At 48.5% G+C, this 16,880-nt stretch overlaps 4 protein-coding genes across 10 annotated transcripts in view; 3 read left to right on the top strand and 1 right to left on the bottom strand.

Annotated features, from left to right (window-relative positions):
• Positions 1 to 612, top strand: part of FYCO1 (FYVE and coiled-coil domain autophagy adaptor 1) — a 38,784-nt gene extending 38,172 nt beyond the window's left edge. For all 6 annotated transcript variants that reach the window (XM_057431447.1, XM_057431448.1, XM_057431451.1 and 3 more), the window contains one exon: positions 197 to 612. In XM_057431447.1, coding sequence (XP_057287430.1) covers positions 197 to 272 — 76 coding nt within the window. In that variant the 3' untranslated portion in view covers positions 273 to 612. The remainder of the gene's footprint in view (positions 1 to 196) is intronic.
• Positions 613 to 5,655: 5,043 nt separating this feature from the next.
• Positions 5,656 to 8,767, bottom strand: LOC130611129 (C-C chemokine receptor type 9-like). Its single transcript, XM_057431558.1, has 3 exons — positions 8,494 to 8,767; positions 6,890 to 8,020; positions 5,656 to 5,682 (listed from the first exon to the last, which is right to left on the bottom strand). The coding sequence occupies exons 1-3, from the start codon at positions 8,509 to 8,511 to the stop codon at positions 5,656 to 5,658; spliced, it is 1,176 nt and encodes a 391-aa protein (XP_057287541.1). The 5' UTR covers positions 8,512 to 8,767.
• A 2,790-nt stretch (positions 8,768 to 11,557) lies between these two features.
• Positions 11,558 to 16,880, top strand: part of GLB1 (galactosidase beta 1) — a 41,078-nt gene continuing 35,755 nt past the window's right edge. The window contains exon 1 of the mRNA XM_057431453.1: positions 11,558 to 11,640. Coding sequence (XP_057287436.1) covers positions 11,587 to 11,640 — 54 coding nt within the window. The 5' untranslated portion in view covers positions 11,558 to 11,586. The remainder of the gene's footprint in view (positions 11,641 to 16,880) is intronic.
• TMPPE (transmembrane protein with metallophosphoesterase domain) lies at positions 11,559 to 15,904 on the top strand. Of its 2 annotated transcripts, none has more exons than XM_057431454.1 (2): positions 11,559 to 11,640; positions 14,029 to 15,904. In XM_057431454.1, the coding sequence occupies exon 2, from the start codon at positions 14,118 to 14,120 to the stop codon at positions 15,432 to 15,434; it is 1,317 nt and encodes a 438-aa protein (XP_057287437.1). In that variant the 5' UTR covers positions 11,559 to 11,640; positions 14,029 to 14,117; the 3' UTR covers positions 15,435 to 15,904. The 2 variants fall into 2 exon arrangements, with proteins under 2 accessions (XP_057287437.1, XP_057287439.1); XM_057431456.1 differs by lacking the exon at positions 11,559 to 11,640 and adding an exon at positions 13,287 to 13,358.

Below are 16,880 nucleotides of genomic sequence, written 5' to 3'. Positions count from 1 at the left end.
TGACTATTTCCAAGACAGTTTAGTCAGGATTGTCATCTTATATTAACAACAGCCCTGGCAGCTGTTGCACAGGCATTCTTTTGTTAACAACAGTCAGTGTTTTGACTGAGTATGAGCTGAAAGCCTGCAATCCAGGCTTCCTGTCTAATTGTCTTCAGCTAATGTGATTATCTTTCTCTCTTTTTTCCCTTGACAGGTTTATCTCAAAGAGAGTGTTCTATCACTTGGCTGTCGAGCGACCTGTCATCTATGATGGAAGTGATCTTCCATAGCCTTGACTTATACTGTGTTATTTTAAATTAATTTTTTAAGAAATGATCTTATTTATGTACACAGAAGCATTATGATTACCACTGTATTTGAAGACTTTGAAACTATGCAATAGTTATAATGCACTTAGAGAATGTGTATACACTAAAAATGGAAGCCTTTTTAGGAACACTAATGGTTCTGTACTGTGTACAGATTGCTGAAAAGCCATGTTCTTTGATGTAACAGGTCGAGAATCAGTTTCAGTGCAGAGAAAAATAAGTGTGGGGGAGTGTTAATGCAAAGTGAAATTTTGATTCCTTCCAAAAATCTCTGTCAAAAGGAAATTTAAGAAAAAAAGAAGTGTATTTTTGTTGACCTCTTCACTGAGGAGTAAATACAACCACTTATGTTCTGCTCTGCTGCTCCTGCAGTCAGAACAGCAAGTATGCAATGCTTCCATCTTCACAGGCATATAGAGTAATCCAACTGGAAGATTTTATCTTTTCCAGGTTTTATAAACAGCAAACATAGGGGATTCTTACATTTTAGGATAAGATTTGGGAAGTCTTACCTGGCTTTTAAAAATGCTGTGGTACTGAATGCCAGTTACAAAACAACACAACAGGAAGCAGCAACTCCTTTCACTTTTTCTCACCAGCGTCTGTAAGCTGGTGCACTGAAACCAGTGCTTATGGTGAGTACCAGCAGCAGAATCAGGAGTGTCATTTGTAGAATGAAGCACTGCTCACTGTGGTATTAGGAAAGGGAGCATTCCCTTTTCCTGCTTTAGCACCTTAGTCATCAGCATTCACAGGGAAGCACAGTTTCTGAGGGGGTCAGCAGTGTCTCTCTCTCTCTCTGGAACACATGGAACGTAGCAATAATGTCTGAATCAGTCTCAAAACATCCATCCAAACCCAAATGCATATCCAGCCCCATGGGCTCTTCACCCAGTGCTGGTGTATTCTGTCCCTTCCTACCCCTTGCACTTGCCCTAGCCAGCTGCTAAGTTTGTCTCAGATTTGGGGATAAAGCTGGCTCTCAGTCCTGCCCTTTAGGGCAGGCTGGGTTCTCATTTATGCAACATTTCCATGCAAACCATCTGCTGTCTATATAGAATTTCAACTTTTTGTCAAGATATCTAAAATGAGGGTTTTTTCTCTTTAAAAATCCTGTCTTCTAATGGAAAGGCAAAACATTTGACAGGAGAAAGAAGAAAAGCTCTTTCTCCTGATCAGCCCTCCTCATCATTTTAGGTGTGTTTGATTTCTCATGATGTTGTTCTCCCGGGGAAACCTCAAACCTGGAAGGTTTTAGCACAGCATTTAATAGAAGGCCAACACAGCCTGCCAGGAGCCCTGTAGACTCTTGGTGGCTGGTATACAAGGGGTCATGGTGGGAGACAGCAAATAAACCATGAGGGGAAAGAACAGCACAAGCTGAAGCATATGATTTAGGGGAGGGGAAAGGGGCAAATCTTGTAAGTGCAAAAGCAAGGGAAGGGATTTGGAGGGATCAGCTCTACTAGGGAAGGTAGCCAGGAGAGTCCAGCTGGTGTTTTGTGTTGCAGGTCTGATCCATTACCTGTAGGGATCTCCTACACCAAAAGGCTGGTTGTTTAAAAGGTGGGGTTCACAGGGTAAGTGTTGGAGATTCAGTGGTTGGACTTGATGATCCTAAAGGTCTTTTCCAACCAAGTCGATTCTGTGATTCTATTTACATAGCAGCAGCCAAGGTAGAGGGAAATTCTGATTATAGGAAAGGAAAGAATACTGCAGGTGAAGCTGAAGGTTGCTGATCATTCATTCCAGTTGGTAACAATGCATAAATCCAGTGATGTTGGAAAAAACAGTGAAAGGATGGCTCCGTTTCATGGAGCACCTAGATTTAGGTGTCTGCTTCATCCAGCTCATCAATAGCCTTCCCTTCAGATGCCTCTTCCCAGAATTGGTGGCGTGCTCCCAGCCTCCACCAGGCACCAGTGGAAGGTGCAAACTGGTTTACTCCCCTCCTGAGGGCACAGGCTGCAATGCAGTTAAACCCTGACCTGGCTGTGTGCATGGCAGTGAGATGGACAAGAGACTGAAGTGGGCAATAAACAGGCAATAACAGGCACACGGATCGGTTGGTGAGTTATGGCAGATTTCAGTGTTGAAGCTATGTTTTATATTTAATCAGACAAGAAAAGATTATTTATTGCTTAAAAATGTGTACCATATGCTCTGCAGCTTCACTGAGCTGCTCCTCAAGTTTTCCTTTAAGCTTTCAGGTGTGTTTTTTTAAAAGCATTTTGCTGTTGGTTTAGCTAGAATACTAATCTTACTAGGATACCTTTCTTAAAATGCCAAATGTAAGGTAAAGGGACACTGTCAAGTATCTTAAGCCAAAATAGGACATACATCTCTGCTCAGAAGTATTTGAAATGTCTTCATTCAAAGTTCTTTGACAGATTTGCCTCTTGATTTCCTCTCTGCATCCCAGTTCTTAACATTTTTCATCCTCTGGCGAGTATTTTTAATGGTTTTAAGTATATTTTAAGTATTATTAAGTATTTTAAAGGTTATTAGCTCTTCAAGTAGTTGCCTCCATCTAGTAAGGCAGGTGTTTCCCTGCAAGCCTTCCATGTAATCAGTCCTGAGGCTGGCTGAAGCAGTGAGGAGGGGAATAAAAACACTGGATTGGTTTTAGTTAGCATTTGTGTCGTTATGGTACCTTTTCTTCAGGTTTTCCTGCCCCATGAGAGTAGTTTTATGGGGCTTTACCGCTCTCTGAAAGCGGACACTAAGAGAATGAGCCAGAACCTGTACTTCAAGGATGAAAAGTTTGCTTTTAACCAAGGAGAGTATTTAAGAGGGAGAAAAAAGATTAAATACACTGGCTGGTAACGTACCACAAGTGGGCTGGAGTGCAACTGCTCCAAGCAACTATTCAAGAACAGGAATCTCATCCTGTCAGTTGGAAGAAGGAACCTTTTCCACCTCAGGGGATGTGCAGAGCAAACAGTCAAGCCCTTTTAAAACTGATGATGAAATGAGTTGAAGGGGATGTCACATTCATGTGACAAAGAGGTCAGCAGAAGCAATTGAGGTTTTTCCTGGGTGCTGGAGCAATGGTGGGTAGTATTTGTTGTTATGCAGAGGTTTATGTGAAGGAAAGAATGCAGTTGCTTTAAGAAATGACAGTGTTCCTTTACTCAGCGTTACTCCATGTTGCTTTATGACAAACCAGAGGTGTATTGCACCAGAGTGCACCGCGTTACAAGACAGCAAAGCTACAAAAGCCTGTCTTTGCTCCTTACTGAAAATGGAAATTGCACTATAGTTTTAGCTGTGCTCAGTCACTGAGATTGTAACTTGTTCAGAAGCATCTTTTGGTCTTAACTGCCAAAGAATTGCAAACCCTTTTCACATCAAACTTCATGCTTCAGATAGGGGAAAGAGGGATTTACGTGTCCCAGCGTCTGTACAGTTACAGAGATGTAGACGGTTGTGTACTGGGATGTTTCTTGATGCTTTTTTCCTCCTTTTTTAACCTCAGGAATTAAATAAAACTCTCTATCACTGAGAACGTGTGTCCCTTTTCTTGTCTTGTAGGGAAAGCTCTGCCTGGAGGATCCATCAGGTGATTGTATGATTCTGCTTCTGAGCAAGAAAGAATTCTCACAAGAGAAGGAAAATAGGAACCAGTTTGTGATGCTGGTGGAGAAGGGCCACATCTGTACAGCAAAACAGAGCAACAATAGACCCATAAATCAGTGCTGCGTGAGCTGGACCCCAAGATAGAGGAAATATCACTGTGTGCTGCTGGCTAAGAGCCACCGGCAAAGTTCTCCCCTGTGAGGGTGCTGAGGCGCTGGCACAGGGTGCCCAGAGAAGCTGTGGCTGTCTCATCCCTGGCAGTGTTCAAGGCCAGGTTGGACGAGGCTTGGAGCAACCTGGTTTCGTGTGAGGTGCCACTGCCCATGTCAGGGGTTTGGAACTGGATGACCATAAGGTCCTTTCCAACCCAAACCAGTCTATGAGTCTATGATTCTATGGGGATGAGGAGTTAAAGTGAAGGCTCTCAGGGTGATGATGCAATGCTTAAGGCATAGAAAAGCCAAGCTTTTTTATCTTCTCCTTCAGAAAATGGACAGCAGAGGAGGCTGCAGCCCAAAACTAGGAACATCTGGGTGAGAATGTCCTTAAAGAGAGGGGAAGGGAGCTGTGGAAGAGCCCAGACTTCTCCAGTGTTCCATCAGCTGCTTAGGTGGCCATCCTGCTGGAGCTGTGGGTAAGGCACAGTGTCCCATGGGACATGTGAGAGGCCACAATACCCCTCACCCTTGGGGAAACCTCCCCTTCAGGGAGAGAGCATCAGCTGAAGGCTGGGGACACCCTTGGGAGGCAAAGGTGGATTTTGCTGGGATAAATCCAGCTAAAACCTAAGGGCAGGGGGATTTAGCAGCCCCAAGACCACAGGCAGCCCTGGTAGGACAGACCCCAGGAGAGAAAACCTGTCCTGGGGGTGCTGGAGCCCTGACTCAGAGTGGGATGTGCATGACCCTGTCACAACCTGACACCCCGAGTGCTGAAAGTTCAGGGCCGTGTCACCACCCTCAGCAGTTTCACTCACAGACCAAGCACGGTGGTTTCCCACCGTGGTTTGTAGAGCAAAGATGCTTTTACCTGCTCTGAGAAGGCCCCAGAATGCAGGCTCCTGGGGCTGGGGAGAGGCTGTGCAGGGATGATGAGCCTCGAGACTGCAGAGCAGGACCACAGGTCAGCAGCAATTTGGTGCCTGTTCTTTTGCATGACTCAAGGGCTCTTCTGGGGCTGGGAGGACCCTCTGTGTAGGAGCATCCTCATGCTCACCCCTGGAAGGGGTGGTGGGGCTCAGCTGCCACAGGGAAGCATTTTCCTTCCTCCCCTGGCCTTGGAAACCTGCCCTCCTTCCTGAAACTGCACCTACCCCTCGCCTCGGGAGCCAAAACCTGCTCTGGGGTGCTTGGCTGAGGTCTCGCATCCCAAGGGTGAAGTAAACCCTGTTAGCAAAGGTTTCCTTTTGCCTGGTCTGGGAAGGGCAAGTCCTGTCACTGGAAACAGGATTCCAGCCTGGGAAGGGCATGGGGGAAGCAACAACCAGTTCATCCTCTCAGCATACCTGGCAGTGCCTTTATTTGACAGAATTTCAGCTTCCGTTTGCATTTGAGCTTAATGCAAATTGCAACCTCCTCCTCCCCCCCACATCCTTCTTACAGATGTAGTAAAAACTCACATCCATCTTCACCATTGCTTTTTCCCTAAGGAAAAGGTACAAAAGCTCACAAAATCTTAACACATACGAAACTAGAACCCCATCTGTCAGCTGGAAAAGCAGCACCAAACGGTGCAGAAACTTGTGTTCATCAACCTGCTTTAGTGATCAATGCACAATGAAAACACCTTCTACCTGCAAGAAATAATAATGACCAAGAAATAGTGACCAATAATGCAAGAAACAATGACCAGGAAGCAAAACAATTTCAATGTGGCTGCTTAAAACAAAGCCTCTGGGCACTGTAACTTGCAGTTGAAGACTGGGAGATGCAGGACAGGTAGGGGATGGCCATGGGCACCGACCCTGGCACACCAAAAGCCCCATAGAAGTTGTGGGGTGCATTAGAGCACACTGCTTTGGGGAGCCCCTGCCTTCACCAACCTGGAGTTTCAATCTAGATTTCATTAATACTTAATCTCTGTCTTACTGGCCCCAGGCTAAATGTGTTTTTCTCACCATTAGCAAAGATACTAGTGAATAGCCTGCACTTTGTTGACCCACAGGCTTGGGTTTGCTTTCTGGTTTACTATGGCTATCCCCCACATGGCAAATATAACTTAGTGTCCCTGATGATCTTGAATTTTTATTGTGAGGTGTGATTTGTTTCCAGTATCAAAATAAGGAACTGTAGCAAATAAATTGTACCCAATTTCACCTGACATCACACAGCTAAAGTATAGAACTACTTCTGCATCAGCCACTTGATAAACACAAACTATTGCCCTTTCTTTGCAAGAAGAATCACCTGCACAGGCACAGCCACAGAGAGCAGCACTTTCTAGTGCAGTAAACCGAGGAGCTAAAGGCTGCCCTCCATTAGAGGGGAGAGGAGCTGGTGTAGGAGCAGGCAGGCTCCCCATAGGAAACTGGGTAGACAGCAAATGAAGGCTGATTCCCCCTCCTGCTGCTTCCTCTGCCTCCGTTGCTGCTGTAGCTGGTTTACCACCTCCCTGCAAGGCTTGTTCTGTCAGGCTGTGGTCTGAGCTGCAGATGGGACAACTGCCTCAGAGACAGCTTTTGTTCTCTATCAGTTCTGCTTACGACTATGGCTCCATTTAGCTGCCCTGTGCTGAAGGTTTCCCTTCCTTTCAAGCCAGCGAGCCCCAGCTGGATCCCATGCAGCAAGGATGGGGCATGCAAGCAGCTCCCAGCCCTCCCCACTCCTCTAGGAGAGTCTTTGGGATATAGAGTTTCCAAGGAGTCTGGTGCTCCTCTGGAGCAGGGCAGAGACAAACACTAACTTACAAGAAGACTTGGCACGGAGGGGCCATAATGGAGGAGGTCAGTGGTTGGACTTGATGATCTTAAAGGTGTTTTCCAGCCTGGCTGATTCTATGACTCTATGATTAAGCGTGCTCTTGAGAGTGAAGGAGCTCCTCACCCGCCGCTTCCCCAGCACGGCAAAGGACCAGTGTGAGCTGTGCTCATGGCTGTTGCAGGCAGAGGAGCACTGGTCTTGGCCCCTGCCCCAGCAGAAGCCACCACTCAGCATTGCCCTGCCCAGGGCTGTCCTGAACCGCTCACCAGCAAAGGTGTAGAGAAAGGGGTTGAGGCAGCTGTGGAGGAAGGCGATGCTCTGGGTGACCTGCAGCGTGATGTCCAGCCGCCCGGCAGCATCACAGCTCTCTGTCGCCCTGGCACAGGTGCTGATGGCTTTGACCAGCAAAACAATGTTGTACGGGAACTGGGAGAGGAGGAAAGCGGTGATGATCATGGTGATGATCTTCAGTGACTTCTGCTTGTGGGATCTTTTGGCTTGCAGGAGGGTGTTGATGATAAGGGTGTAACAAATAATCATGACAAGGAGCGGGAGGAAGAATCCAAATGTGACTTTCAAGGCTAGGACAGTAACTCTGAAATTCATGCTGATGGTTGGTGGATATGTGATTTTGCAAACTGTTGTGTCACCCACCTGCATGCTTTGGCTGTACATGATTTCTGGGATGCACAGGCTCACGGATGTCAGCCAGACAGCCCAGCGCATCACTTTGCTGCGCAGGAGCTGCCTTCGCTTAGAGGCGTTAGCTTTCGTCACCTGGACAATAGTGATGTACCTGCCCAAGCTGATGCAGGTTAGAAATAAGCTGCAGCTGCAGAAGTTGATCTTATACATACTGTTGACAACTTTGCACATGAGGTTCTTGAAGATCCAGCCATCGGAGGCAGCATTGGCCCAGAAGGGGAGGGTGAAGAGGAGGAGGAGGTCTGCACTGGCCAAGTGAAGCAGGTACTGATCCATCAAGCTCCTCCTGAAGCAGTGTTTGCAATACACGAGCAGGACCAAGGCATTTCCCACAGTGCCCACAGAGAAGATGAGCCAGAAGAACACAGGCAGGAAGGCTCGAGCAAACTGCCTGACCTGCCTCATGTCACACATAAAGTCCCTGTTGTTCACTGGGATTCCATACAGGGACAGCTCTGTGCTGTCGTTCCTATAGTATTCCAGGTTGGTCTTGCCAGGGTGGGTGACCTGCAGTGAGACATGAGGCAAATTTGTATTGAGAGGTATCTCAGTAAAGCACAAATTTGCCTCTCTCCACCAAGTGCAGTTGAAGATCCCCAATATGTTCCATTTCAGATGGGAAAGAGCAAAGGCTGCCGGTGAAACACAGCACGTTTCAGACTGCTTGAAGTGTGTGGCATGGCAGAGATGTATAAAAATGACCCGTTGAGTAACAAAGTCTTTATGAAGGAGCAGTTCACCACCTCCTGCCCACTTCAGCTATTAAAATGGCAGGTGGGGAGATCTCTGTCAGACTATTCAAATCACTGTTGGCTCAGCAGCTTCAAATACAGAACAAAAGGCAAAATCCCCCCCTTTGAAAGAGGTAAGAGGCTTTTTGTGGGACACCATCAGTGGCTCAAGAGAGGCAGAAAACTGATGGGGGCAAAGAGAGGGGAAAGTAAAAAGGAGATAACACAGCATTGTAGCTGTATACTCACTACACTTGCAGCAGCCATCTTCACCCAGAGCTTCACTCAGTCTTGAAGGAGGCTCCGTGACCTGGAGAGGAAAGACGCAGGGAAAACAACTGATCTGAAACAGCTCTGAAGTACAGCTGTGACTTTGTGCTGTCTTCTTTTAATGTAAAACCTCAACCTTTTGAAATGCTTCTGGCTGGGAGACAAACCAACGCCACAGAAACTGACGGCTGGGTTCTAATTATTTAGCTGTTTTCATCATCACAGCCAGCAGTCACATCACTTTGAGGTTTATGTGGGCTGAGGTGGGTGTGTGCTCCCTCCCCGGACCCCAGCCCAATAAGACCTGTTACAGGCTGTTTTCTCTGCATGGTTTAGGTGGCTCAAACACAATGTTCTCTTTTCAATAGCAAAGGGAAGACCTCTCACAACCATCATTTTTCTGCTCATTTTTCAGGCACAGCTACAGATTGGGCAGAGAAGAGATTCAGAGCAGCCTGAGGACAAAGACTTGGGGGTGTTGGTTGATGAGAAACTGAACATGAGCAGCTTCAGTGTGCACAGCAGGTCAAGGGAGGTGATCCTGCCCCTCTGCTCTGCTCTCCTGAGACCCCACTTGCAGCACTGTGTGCAGCTCTGGTGTCCCCAACATAAGAAGGACATGGAGCTGTTGGAGCAAGTCCAGAGGAGGCCACGAGGATGCTCAGGGGCTGGAGCACCTCCTGTGTGGAGACAGGCAGAGAACATCAGGGCTGTTCAGCCTGGAGAAGCTGCGTGGAGACCTCAGAGCAGCTTCCAGTGTCTGAAGGGGGCTACAAGGATGCTGGAGAGGGACTCTTCATCAGGGACTGTAGCGATAGGATAAGGGATGATGGATTCAAACTAAAACAGGGGAAGTTCAGGTTAGATCTAAAGCAGAAGTTCTTCACTGTGAAGGTGCTGAGGCACTGGCACAGGGTGCCCAGAGAAGCTGTGGCTGCCCCATCCCTGGCAGTGTTCAAGGCCAGGTTGGATGGAGCTTGGAGCAGCCTGGTCTGGTGTGAGGTGTCCCTGCCCGTGGCAGGGGAGTGGAACTGGATGAGCTTTAAGATCTTTTCCAACCGAGACCAGCCTGGGATTCTATGATCATACCACTCACACTCCAAGAAAGTTTCCAAATCACAGTTCAGGCTCCGTTCCAGTTATGGAGAAAACAATGATGTGGGCTTGGTTTTGGATGAGCTCAGCTGTGACTGGGCACCACGCTCCAGCATCAGCAGCATGGCATCCCCTTCCAAGGGGAAGAAGCTCTGGTGCTAAACTGCAAAATCGCCGCTAAGGTGTCTCTGTACCCTCAATAACCAGTTGTCATGCTGAAACTCCTCCTGCAGCGGGTGTAGGCTTGTATGTGCCAGTACCTCTGTACAGTGCATGGCACATGGCTGCCTGCCAGTGGATCCATGGAAATACCCCTAATTCCAGCTAGTTTGGCCCTCAGTGTAATGCAGTCATTCCTCGTTGGGAGAGCTGCATTAACTGCAGTATGGTAAAGGCATGCCCATGGGTAAAGCCTCTTGTGCAAAGGATCTTCATGTCTTTTGGCCTCTCCTTCATGAATCTGAGCCTTCACATTCTGTATTTCAGTGACTTTAATTAGGCTTAGCTTAATTATCCCTAGAAGCAAAGTAATAAATGTAACTTAAGCTACCCACGGCACACAGACACTTCCACTGTCTTAAGAGTCTCCAGAGCAGAACATGGGCAGCTGCTCATCCTGTTTGTGCTTTTTCTGCCACGTCCCACTTATTCAGTGACCGCAGTTGACGCCACCATCATTTTTACCCCATTGGTGGGAACAAAAGGAGGAGAACAGGGTGAACCTTACAAATCCTCTTGCCAAATTGGTTCCCTATTTGCATCCTTGCTCAGGGCTGTCCCCAGGTAATTCATTTCAAACCAAAGCAGAGACAATGGGCTCAGTTCTTGCAATACCAGCCTGGATCGTGAAACAACCTGTCACTTCCCTCCAGCTCATGTCATTACAAAACTAAGCATCTCTCTTTGCTCACCAAGAGAACTTGCAAGTGTAACACTTCTTTTTGGTTTGCTTTAAGTGGGAAAATGACAACTACCAGCATCTCTTCTGTGTCTTCATTTACCTTCCACATACTCACTTTTGAGCCCAATTTGGGGTTGACTTTTAAGCTCCTCATTCAGTGTGTGTGCTAATGGCAGGGGCATACGCAGCTCCATGTGCTGAGCTTAAAAACCATCAGATTCTGCAGAAATGGAACAGAACTGGGGGTTACACCCTCTGCTGAGGCTGACCAAGAGGTTTCCTTTCCTCACAGTGAAAACTCCTCTGTGATTGCAGTAGATCTATCTCTTAACATACTTGTTTTTCTCTACCAGGGTAAACGGAGGACATTCACCCTTCTCTGTCCAAACAGGCTCAGCAGCCCCTCAGCTGCAATGTGTGTGGCTGTGATCCAATGCCATAGGATCCCAGACTGGTTTGGGTTGGAAAGGACCTCAAGATCACCCAGTTCCAACCCCCTGCCACGGGCAGGGACACCTCGCACTAAACCCACATCACCTAAGACTCCATGTACCTCTACGAGGAGCATGTTTGTGCTCGGTGAGGTCGGTGCCTCTCACACACAAGCAAATCCCATTATCTGGGAACTTTCTATAGCTCAGAACTCGAGACGAGCCTGCCCATGGCAGGTCCGCTCAGCTGCTCCTCGTTTCCCCAAGGCGAGGTAAAAGCAAAGCACCTGGGTTACTCCTGACAAGCAGGAACTGCTCCCTCTCACCTTCAAGCAGGGCCAAGATGCCCCTGCAGAACATCATTCCCACCCGAGACACCTGCAAACGCTTTGCAAATCAAAAGCGTGGTCCTACAGAGCTATAAATCACACAATTTCAGCCTTGAAAGCTCCTGGATCTGGGCTTTGCTCCATGGCTGACAACCGGGGCAGGGCCATCTGGGAGCGGAGCGGGGCGGAGCGGGCCTCGTCGGGGCGGAGCGGAGCGGGGCCTGGCGGAGCAGTCGTTCCCCTCCGCCGACACCGCCTCGTCCCGGGGCGCTTGGCTGAGGAGCGGCCGGTTCCAGTCTGCCCACCGCCGGCCGCCATGCTGCGGCTGCTGCTCCCCTTGGCCGGGCTGGCGGCCATCCTCCGCGCCGCGGTGAGTCCCTTGCCGCTTCCTCCGGGGGTTCGGGGCGGCCCTGGGCTCCGCGGGGGTTGCGGGGCGGGCATGTCTGCCCGCGGGTGGGAGTGATGAATTCGGTCCGTTTCGCGTTAACCAGCTCCGGTGGTTGCGGGTGGTGATAACCCGGGCCTTGTCCCGTGAGGCCTGGGCCGCGCCGGGACCTCGCTGCCGGCGCTGAGGAGGGGCGGGCGGTGCGGCCTTTGCACCGCGGCGGGCGGGCGGGGGGGGGATACCGGAGTTGGGGAGCGCATCGCAGGGGAAGCTTGCTCTGGTGTGGTGTGTGCAGGGAGAGGAGCCTGGCCGGAGCTGCCCAGGGTCCGCAGCCGCTCTGCTGCTGCGGTGTGTGCAGTAGGTGCCCGGGCACGTCCTGTGTCGCTGTATCGGCTATGGGAGCCTTGTGGCTGGAGCTTGAAGCCCGGCGTTGATGTTCCCGTAGCAGGCGCTGCAGCTGGGTAAGGCACGGGTTGCCCAGAGAGGCGGTGGATGCCCCATCCCTGGGGACATCCCGGGCCAGGCTGGATGTGGTTCTGGGCACCCTGATCTGGTTGAAGATGTCCCTGCTCATTGCAGGGGGTTGGACTGGATGAGCTTTGAAGGTCCCTTCCAACCCAAACCGTTCCAAGGATTTGCTGCAGTGGGAGGTTGTAGAAGCAGGCAGGGTTTAACAGGTCCCAAATGAGGATTAGCCAAATTAAAATACATTGGGTTAATCAACAAAACAATCCAAAAAGGCCCAGGCAAGGATTTGCCTTCCAACATCCCTGATGCAGGAGCTCTTGTCAGCTGGAGCGTGAGGAGAGCAGCCACAGACAGTGGCCGGGGTCAGGCTGTTCCCTTAAACAGCATTTCTTATTGCTGTTGTCCAGACAGAATGTGGCCTGGTGTGTCGAGGAGCTGTGGGCTCAAACCAGTAAGGCATTTCTTATGCTCTGATCTTCCTGGCTCCGCTCATTTGCTGCAGAGGCATGTGTGTAAAATAGAGTAGTTTTGTACCAGCTGCGAGGGCTGATGGTTCACTATCGACCCACGGCTCCCTGAGCAAGCACTGAGGGAAGGGTGCTCGTTAAAACTTGGTCTAGTTCTCAAAATACAGCAGGGTCCTGTCATCACAGAGGTGCTGATGCGCTTTGAAATGAGCGTGGGGAAGTATGTGCTGCAGGTAAGCAACCAGGCAAACTGGATTTGTAGACTAAGGGGCTCAAGCTTGCTGCAGGGCACCACAAGGCTGCTTTTGTGCCCTAGTTCTGAGGTATTTCTGGCTGTTAAGATTGCTTTCTCTTTCTCTAGTCAAGTGTGGGCTGAGAGAGAGGAAGGGTTTTGAAAGTGTGTGTATGCTGCTGCATGGCTTTAAATAAGGCACTTTGTCATCTCAGCCTTCTCTCTACTGTGTATTATGAAAGACCAGTAGGTTTATTTTAACCAGAAATGTGCAAACTTTAGCAGAAGCCCTATGAACTCTGTGCAAAATACAGGGCAAACAGGGAATTACGGTGGGATTCAAACCTAACTGGTGCTTGCTTGCTTACTTTCAGTCTGAATCAGTGATGTGTTACACTTAGTGCTCCCTTTACTTCTGCAGGAGCAGTGTGTGATGTTTTAGTCCCTTTTCATCATAGTTGCATCTGTTAGACCAGGATATGTGTGAGTAGCTGTTGAGCCTTAGGAGTTGTACATGTAGTGGAAGTGAGCAGGAGGTGAGTAGCCAAGCGCAGTGTGGTTTCGCTGGCCCTACTGATTCTGAGGGCTTTGGGGAGGTGTTATTTACAGCTGGAGGCAAAGATACCTGTGGATGATGCATCTCCTAGATTTTCTGGTCCCACAATTGCATCTGATGCTGTTCCAGTGGGGATTTCACTGCTGCTGCAGCAGGTGTTAGTAGAATGCCTTGCATTCAGTGAGGATGATGTGGGGTGAGACCTGCTTTTGAGATGGAGCTGGCTGCTTGGGCAAAGCAGAAAATTGTGTGTGTGAAGTTAACAGCAGAACATCTTAGTCCCAGAACATGTGTGAGGCTTACAAACAGTGTCATGATTGTTCCCAGACCTGTTGCATCACTGTTGTGATCTGCTGCCATCTACTATAAGGAAGTCTTAATGAGGAAAGAGTGTATTAAAAAGTAAAAGGGGGGTGGAAGGAGTAATTGAGGGAGGCAAGCAGAGAGCTTGAAAGGGGACTGCCAGAATCCAGTGTTTTCAGTTGCCTGATTTATTCCACACCAGGAAGTCTCCTCTCTGTCTCTATGATAGTGATTCTGCATGACCCAGTCTCTTGTAGCATGTACAGAGTAACAGTCCTTCATTGCAGGCTGGGAAAAGGGAATGTCTGTGCTGTTTTAAATGGGCTGATGCTGGTTCCTGGTTGCAGGCTTCGTTGACCCAAGGCATCCCTTCATAACCACATTATTGCCTACTGGAGACTCCTGCAGAACAAAAGGGACCGGTTGGGAAGCCAAGATGATGTCCTTCAAGCAAGCATCCCTTGAAGCAAAGGCTGCAGTGGCTGCAGGAGTGGTTTTCCTCTCCATGATGCTGTCGCGGAGTTACCTGTCAGAAAAGCTCGACCTCAGGATGCGGCGCTGGCTCCTGAGGCTGCAGATGGCACTGTTTGCTAATGCACTTATGTTGATAGGATCTCTTCACGTGTGGAGAAGTGTAGTTACCACGTTCTCCAGGGCTTCGTTTGCCAGCTCGTTCTGTTTCATGCCCTGGAAAATAGCTGTGTTCATGTTTCTGGCTCTGGCACACTCAAGCTTCTTCACGATGCTGTTTCTTGTTGCAGAAGAGCCCTATTTCTTTTCTTTAGCTGCCTACACTTGCCTGGGGGCCTATATCATTCTGATGTTCTTCCTTTTCACTCTAGGCTCTGTAGAGCAGGCTTACAAGCTGTTGGCTGGGAAAGGGGCTAAGGCAGGCACTGGCCACAAGAGCAGACCAGCGATGAAACCAGTCTTGGCAGTGCTGCTGACTGTTGTGCTGACTGTTGTGGGGCTTTTAAATGCCTCCCAGCCTCCTGCTGTGAATTCGGTGGAAGTTCCAGTTCACAAGCTGTCCTCAGCCATGAATAACCTGAAAGTGGTGTTGCTTTCAGATATCCATCTGGGGCCTACAGTTGGGAAGACCAAGCTTGCCATGATTGTGAGGATGGTTAAGGCTTTAAAACCAGATATCACTGTGATTGTTGGGGACCTGACTGACTCTGAGGCAGAGATCCTCCGACCTGCTGTTGAACCTCTTGGAGAACTTGCCTCCCCTCTGGGGACTTACTTTGTCACAGGAAACCATGAGTACTACACCTCAGATGTTAGCAACTGGTTTGAGCTGTTAAAATCATTCAACATTCGGCCGCTGCATAATGAGAATGTGAAGATTGTTTCCCCACAGAGCACCGAGGACTGGTTCTGTCTGGCTGGTGTTGATGATATTGAAGCAGATGCCTTGCACTACTCGGGACATGGCATGGATTTAAAGCAAGCCCTGGAAGGCTGTAGCAGTGAGCATGCGATAGTGCTGTTAGCTCATCAGCCTGTTGCTGCCAAGTGGGCCCTTCGGGAGAGACCAGACATCAACTTAATTCTCTCTGGCCATACTCATGGAGGGCAGATTTTCCCACTAAATGCTGGAGCTTATTTGCTGAATCCGTTCTTTGTTGGCTTGTATAAAGTTGGGCAGAACACCTTTGTGTATGTCAGCCCGGGGACGATGTACTTTGGAATACCCATGAGGCTGGGCAGCAGAGCTGAAATAACAGAGATAATTCTCCGTTCTCCTTGAGGAGTTTTCCATTTGACAGACTTGGACCATGCTTTTTGGTCAGTATCTTGGCTCTTTCGCTCTGGAAGCCCACCCCGTTTCAGGGAAGCTGCAGAAGATACGTTGGGGTGGACTTCAGCAGATTCTGTTCAGTGTGAGCAGAAAACACCAAATGTATCTTGGGCCTACAAAACAAATGGGGGCATTTTAAAATGCTGAGGAAATTAATTCTTTGTGTTTATTATTACTATTATTGAGGTTCTGCATTTAAAGATAGCACTGATGTGACAGAGACAATGTGTCCTGTGCATGTTCAGCAATATCTGTGTCGTGCAGCTGCTTCGTGTTCCACTGTTGGTTATCCATCAGGAGCTGCCTTCTCCAGCCTGAGGCAGGTGAAGTCCTCATCTCTTGCAGCGAAATCATTTGTGCATGTTTTGCAGAAGGAATTGAAGAGTATCCACAAAGTCTGTAAACTCAAGAAGCCTTTTGCTAGGGTATTTTCTTAGCTGTCTGCAGCACGCACTAGGGCTTCCAGTCTGTGTTATCAGTACTGTAAGTTGCCATGCATCAGTCCTTGAAATCCAATTTTTGGGGAGACTGATACCAAAGGGTGAAGCAGCTGTGTTTCTGCAGGCATTTCCCCCAGAATAACTGGGCATCGGATCATTACTTGCTGAAAATAGCTCTCATAAAAGCAAATAAGAGAGAAAACTTGGAATCACCAAACTTCTCTTGCTGTCTGTGCATACAGGACCTCCTATGTAAAGCAGAAATCCAAAGCTGAAATAGTCTCTTTTCATTCTGCACGTTTTTTGTTGATGCTCAATTGATCTTCTGTGATTTTTTTCTCTTAAGAGTAAGAAGATGCTATTTGAAAACAATGCAAACGGGTTAATGCTTGAATTTTGCTCGAGGTTTTAATATTTCAAGTAAATGGTGCCCTATTTGAGAATACTGAACTCTGCAGCAGTTGACTTCTCCTTAGCAGTGTTTATCTGTCAATGTCCTGGTTGTCTGATAGGCACATAGCAGAACAACTGCTACAGAAAAATGAGGGATGGAGATTTTCTGTCTGTGTTTCCTAGAAGGGCTTAACACAAATCCATATAATTCTAGGCATATAATTCCATGCAATTCTTGCTTTTTTATCTCTCTTTTCATATAAGAAAGCCAGGATGTAAATTCATGTGTGTGTGTCATCCAGGATGATGAAGCAGTTGACTTCTGCACATCTTCCTCTCTTCTGCCCTTCAACCCTGGTGTTGCTGTATGAAAACCATGAACAGTGCAAGTCTGGGAATCCTGCCTCTGAAGTCTGTAGCTGCAGGATGTCCCTTGCTTTGCCCTTCTGCCCAGCAGTACCTGGGTTCCTCTCAGGAAGACCCATGCAGCATGTGGCGAAAGAGATCGGTTCTTACACAGGAGACTGAGGATGGCATGACCAGGTGGTGTTCAATCTTTTCC

The sequence above is a fragment of the Pezoporus wallicus genome, unplaced genomic scaffold (genome assembly GCF_028554395.1).
Source record: "Pezoporus wallicus isolate ANWC-B61680 ecotype Strahan unplaced genomic scaffold, APGP_CSIRO_Pwel_v1 scaffold_11491, whole genome shotgun sequence".
Taxonomy (NCBI): Eukaryota; Metazoa; Chordata; class Aves; order Psittaciformes; family Psittacidae; genus Pezoporus; species Pezoporus wallicus.
Note: the sequence above shows the minus strand (reverse complement) of the source record. Positions and strands in the feature narration are given on the sequence as shown.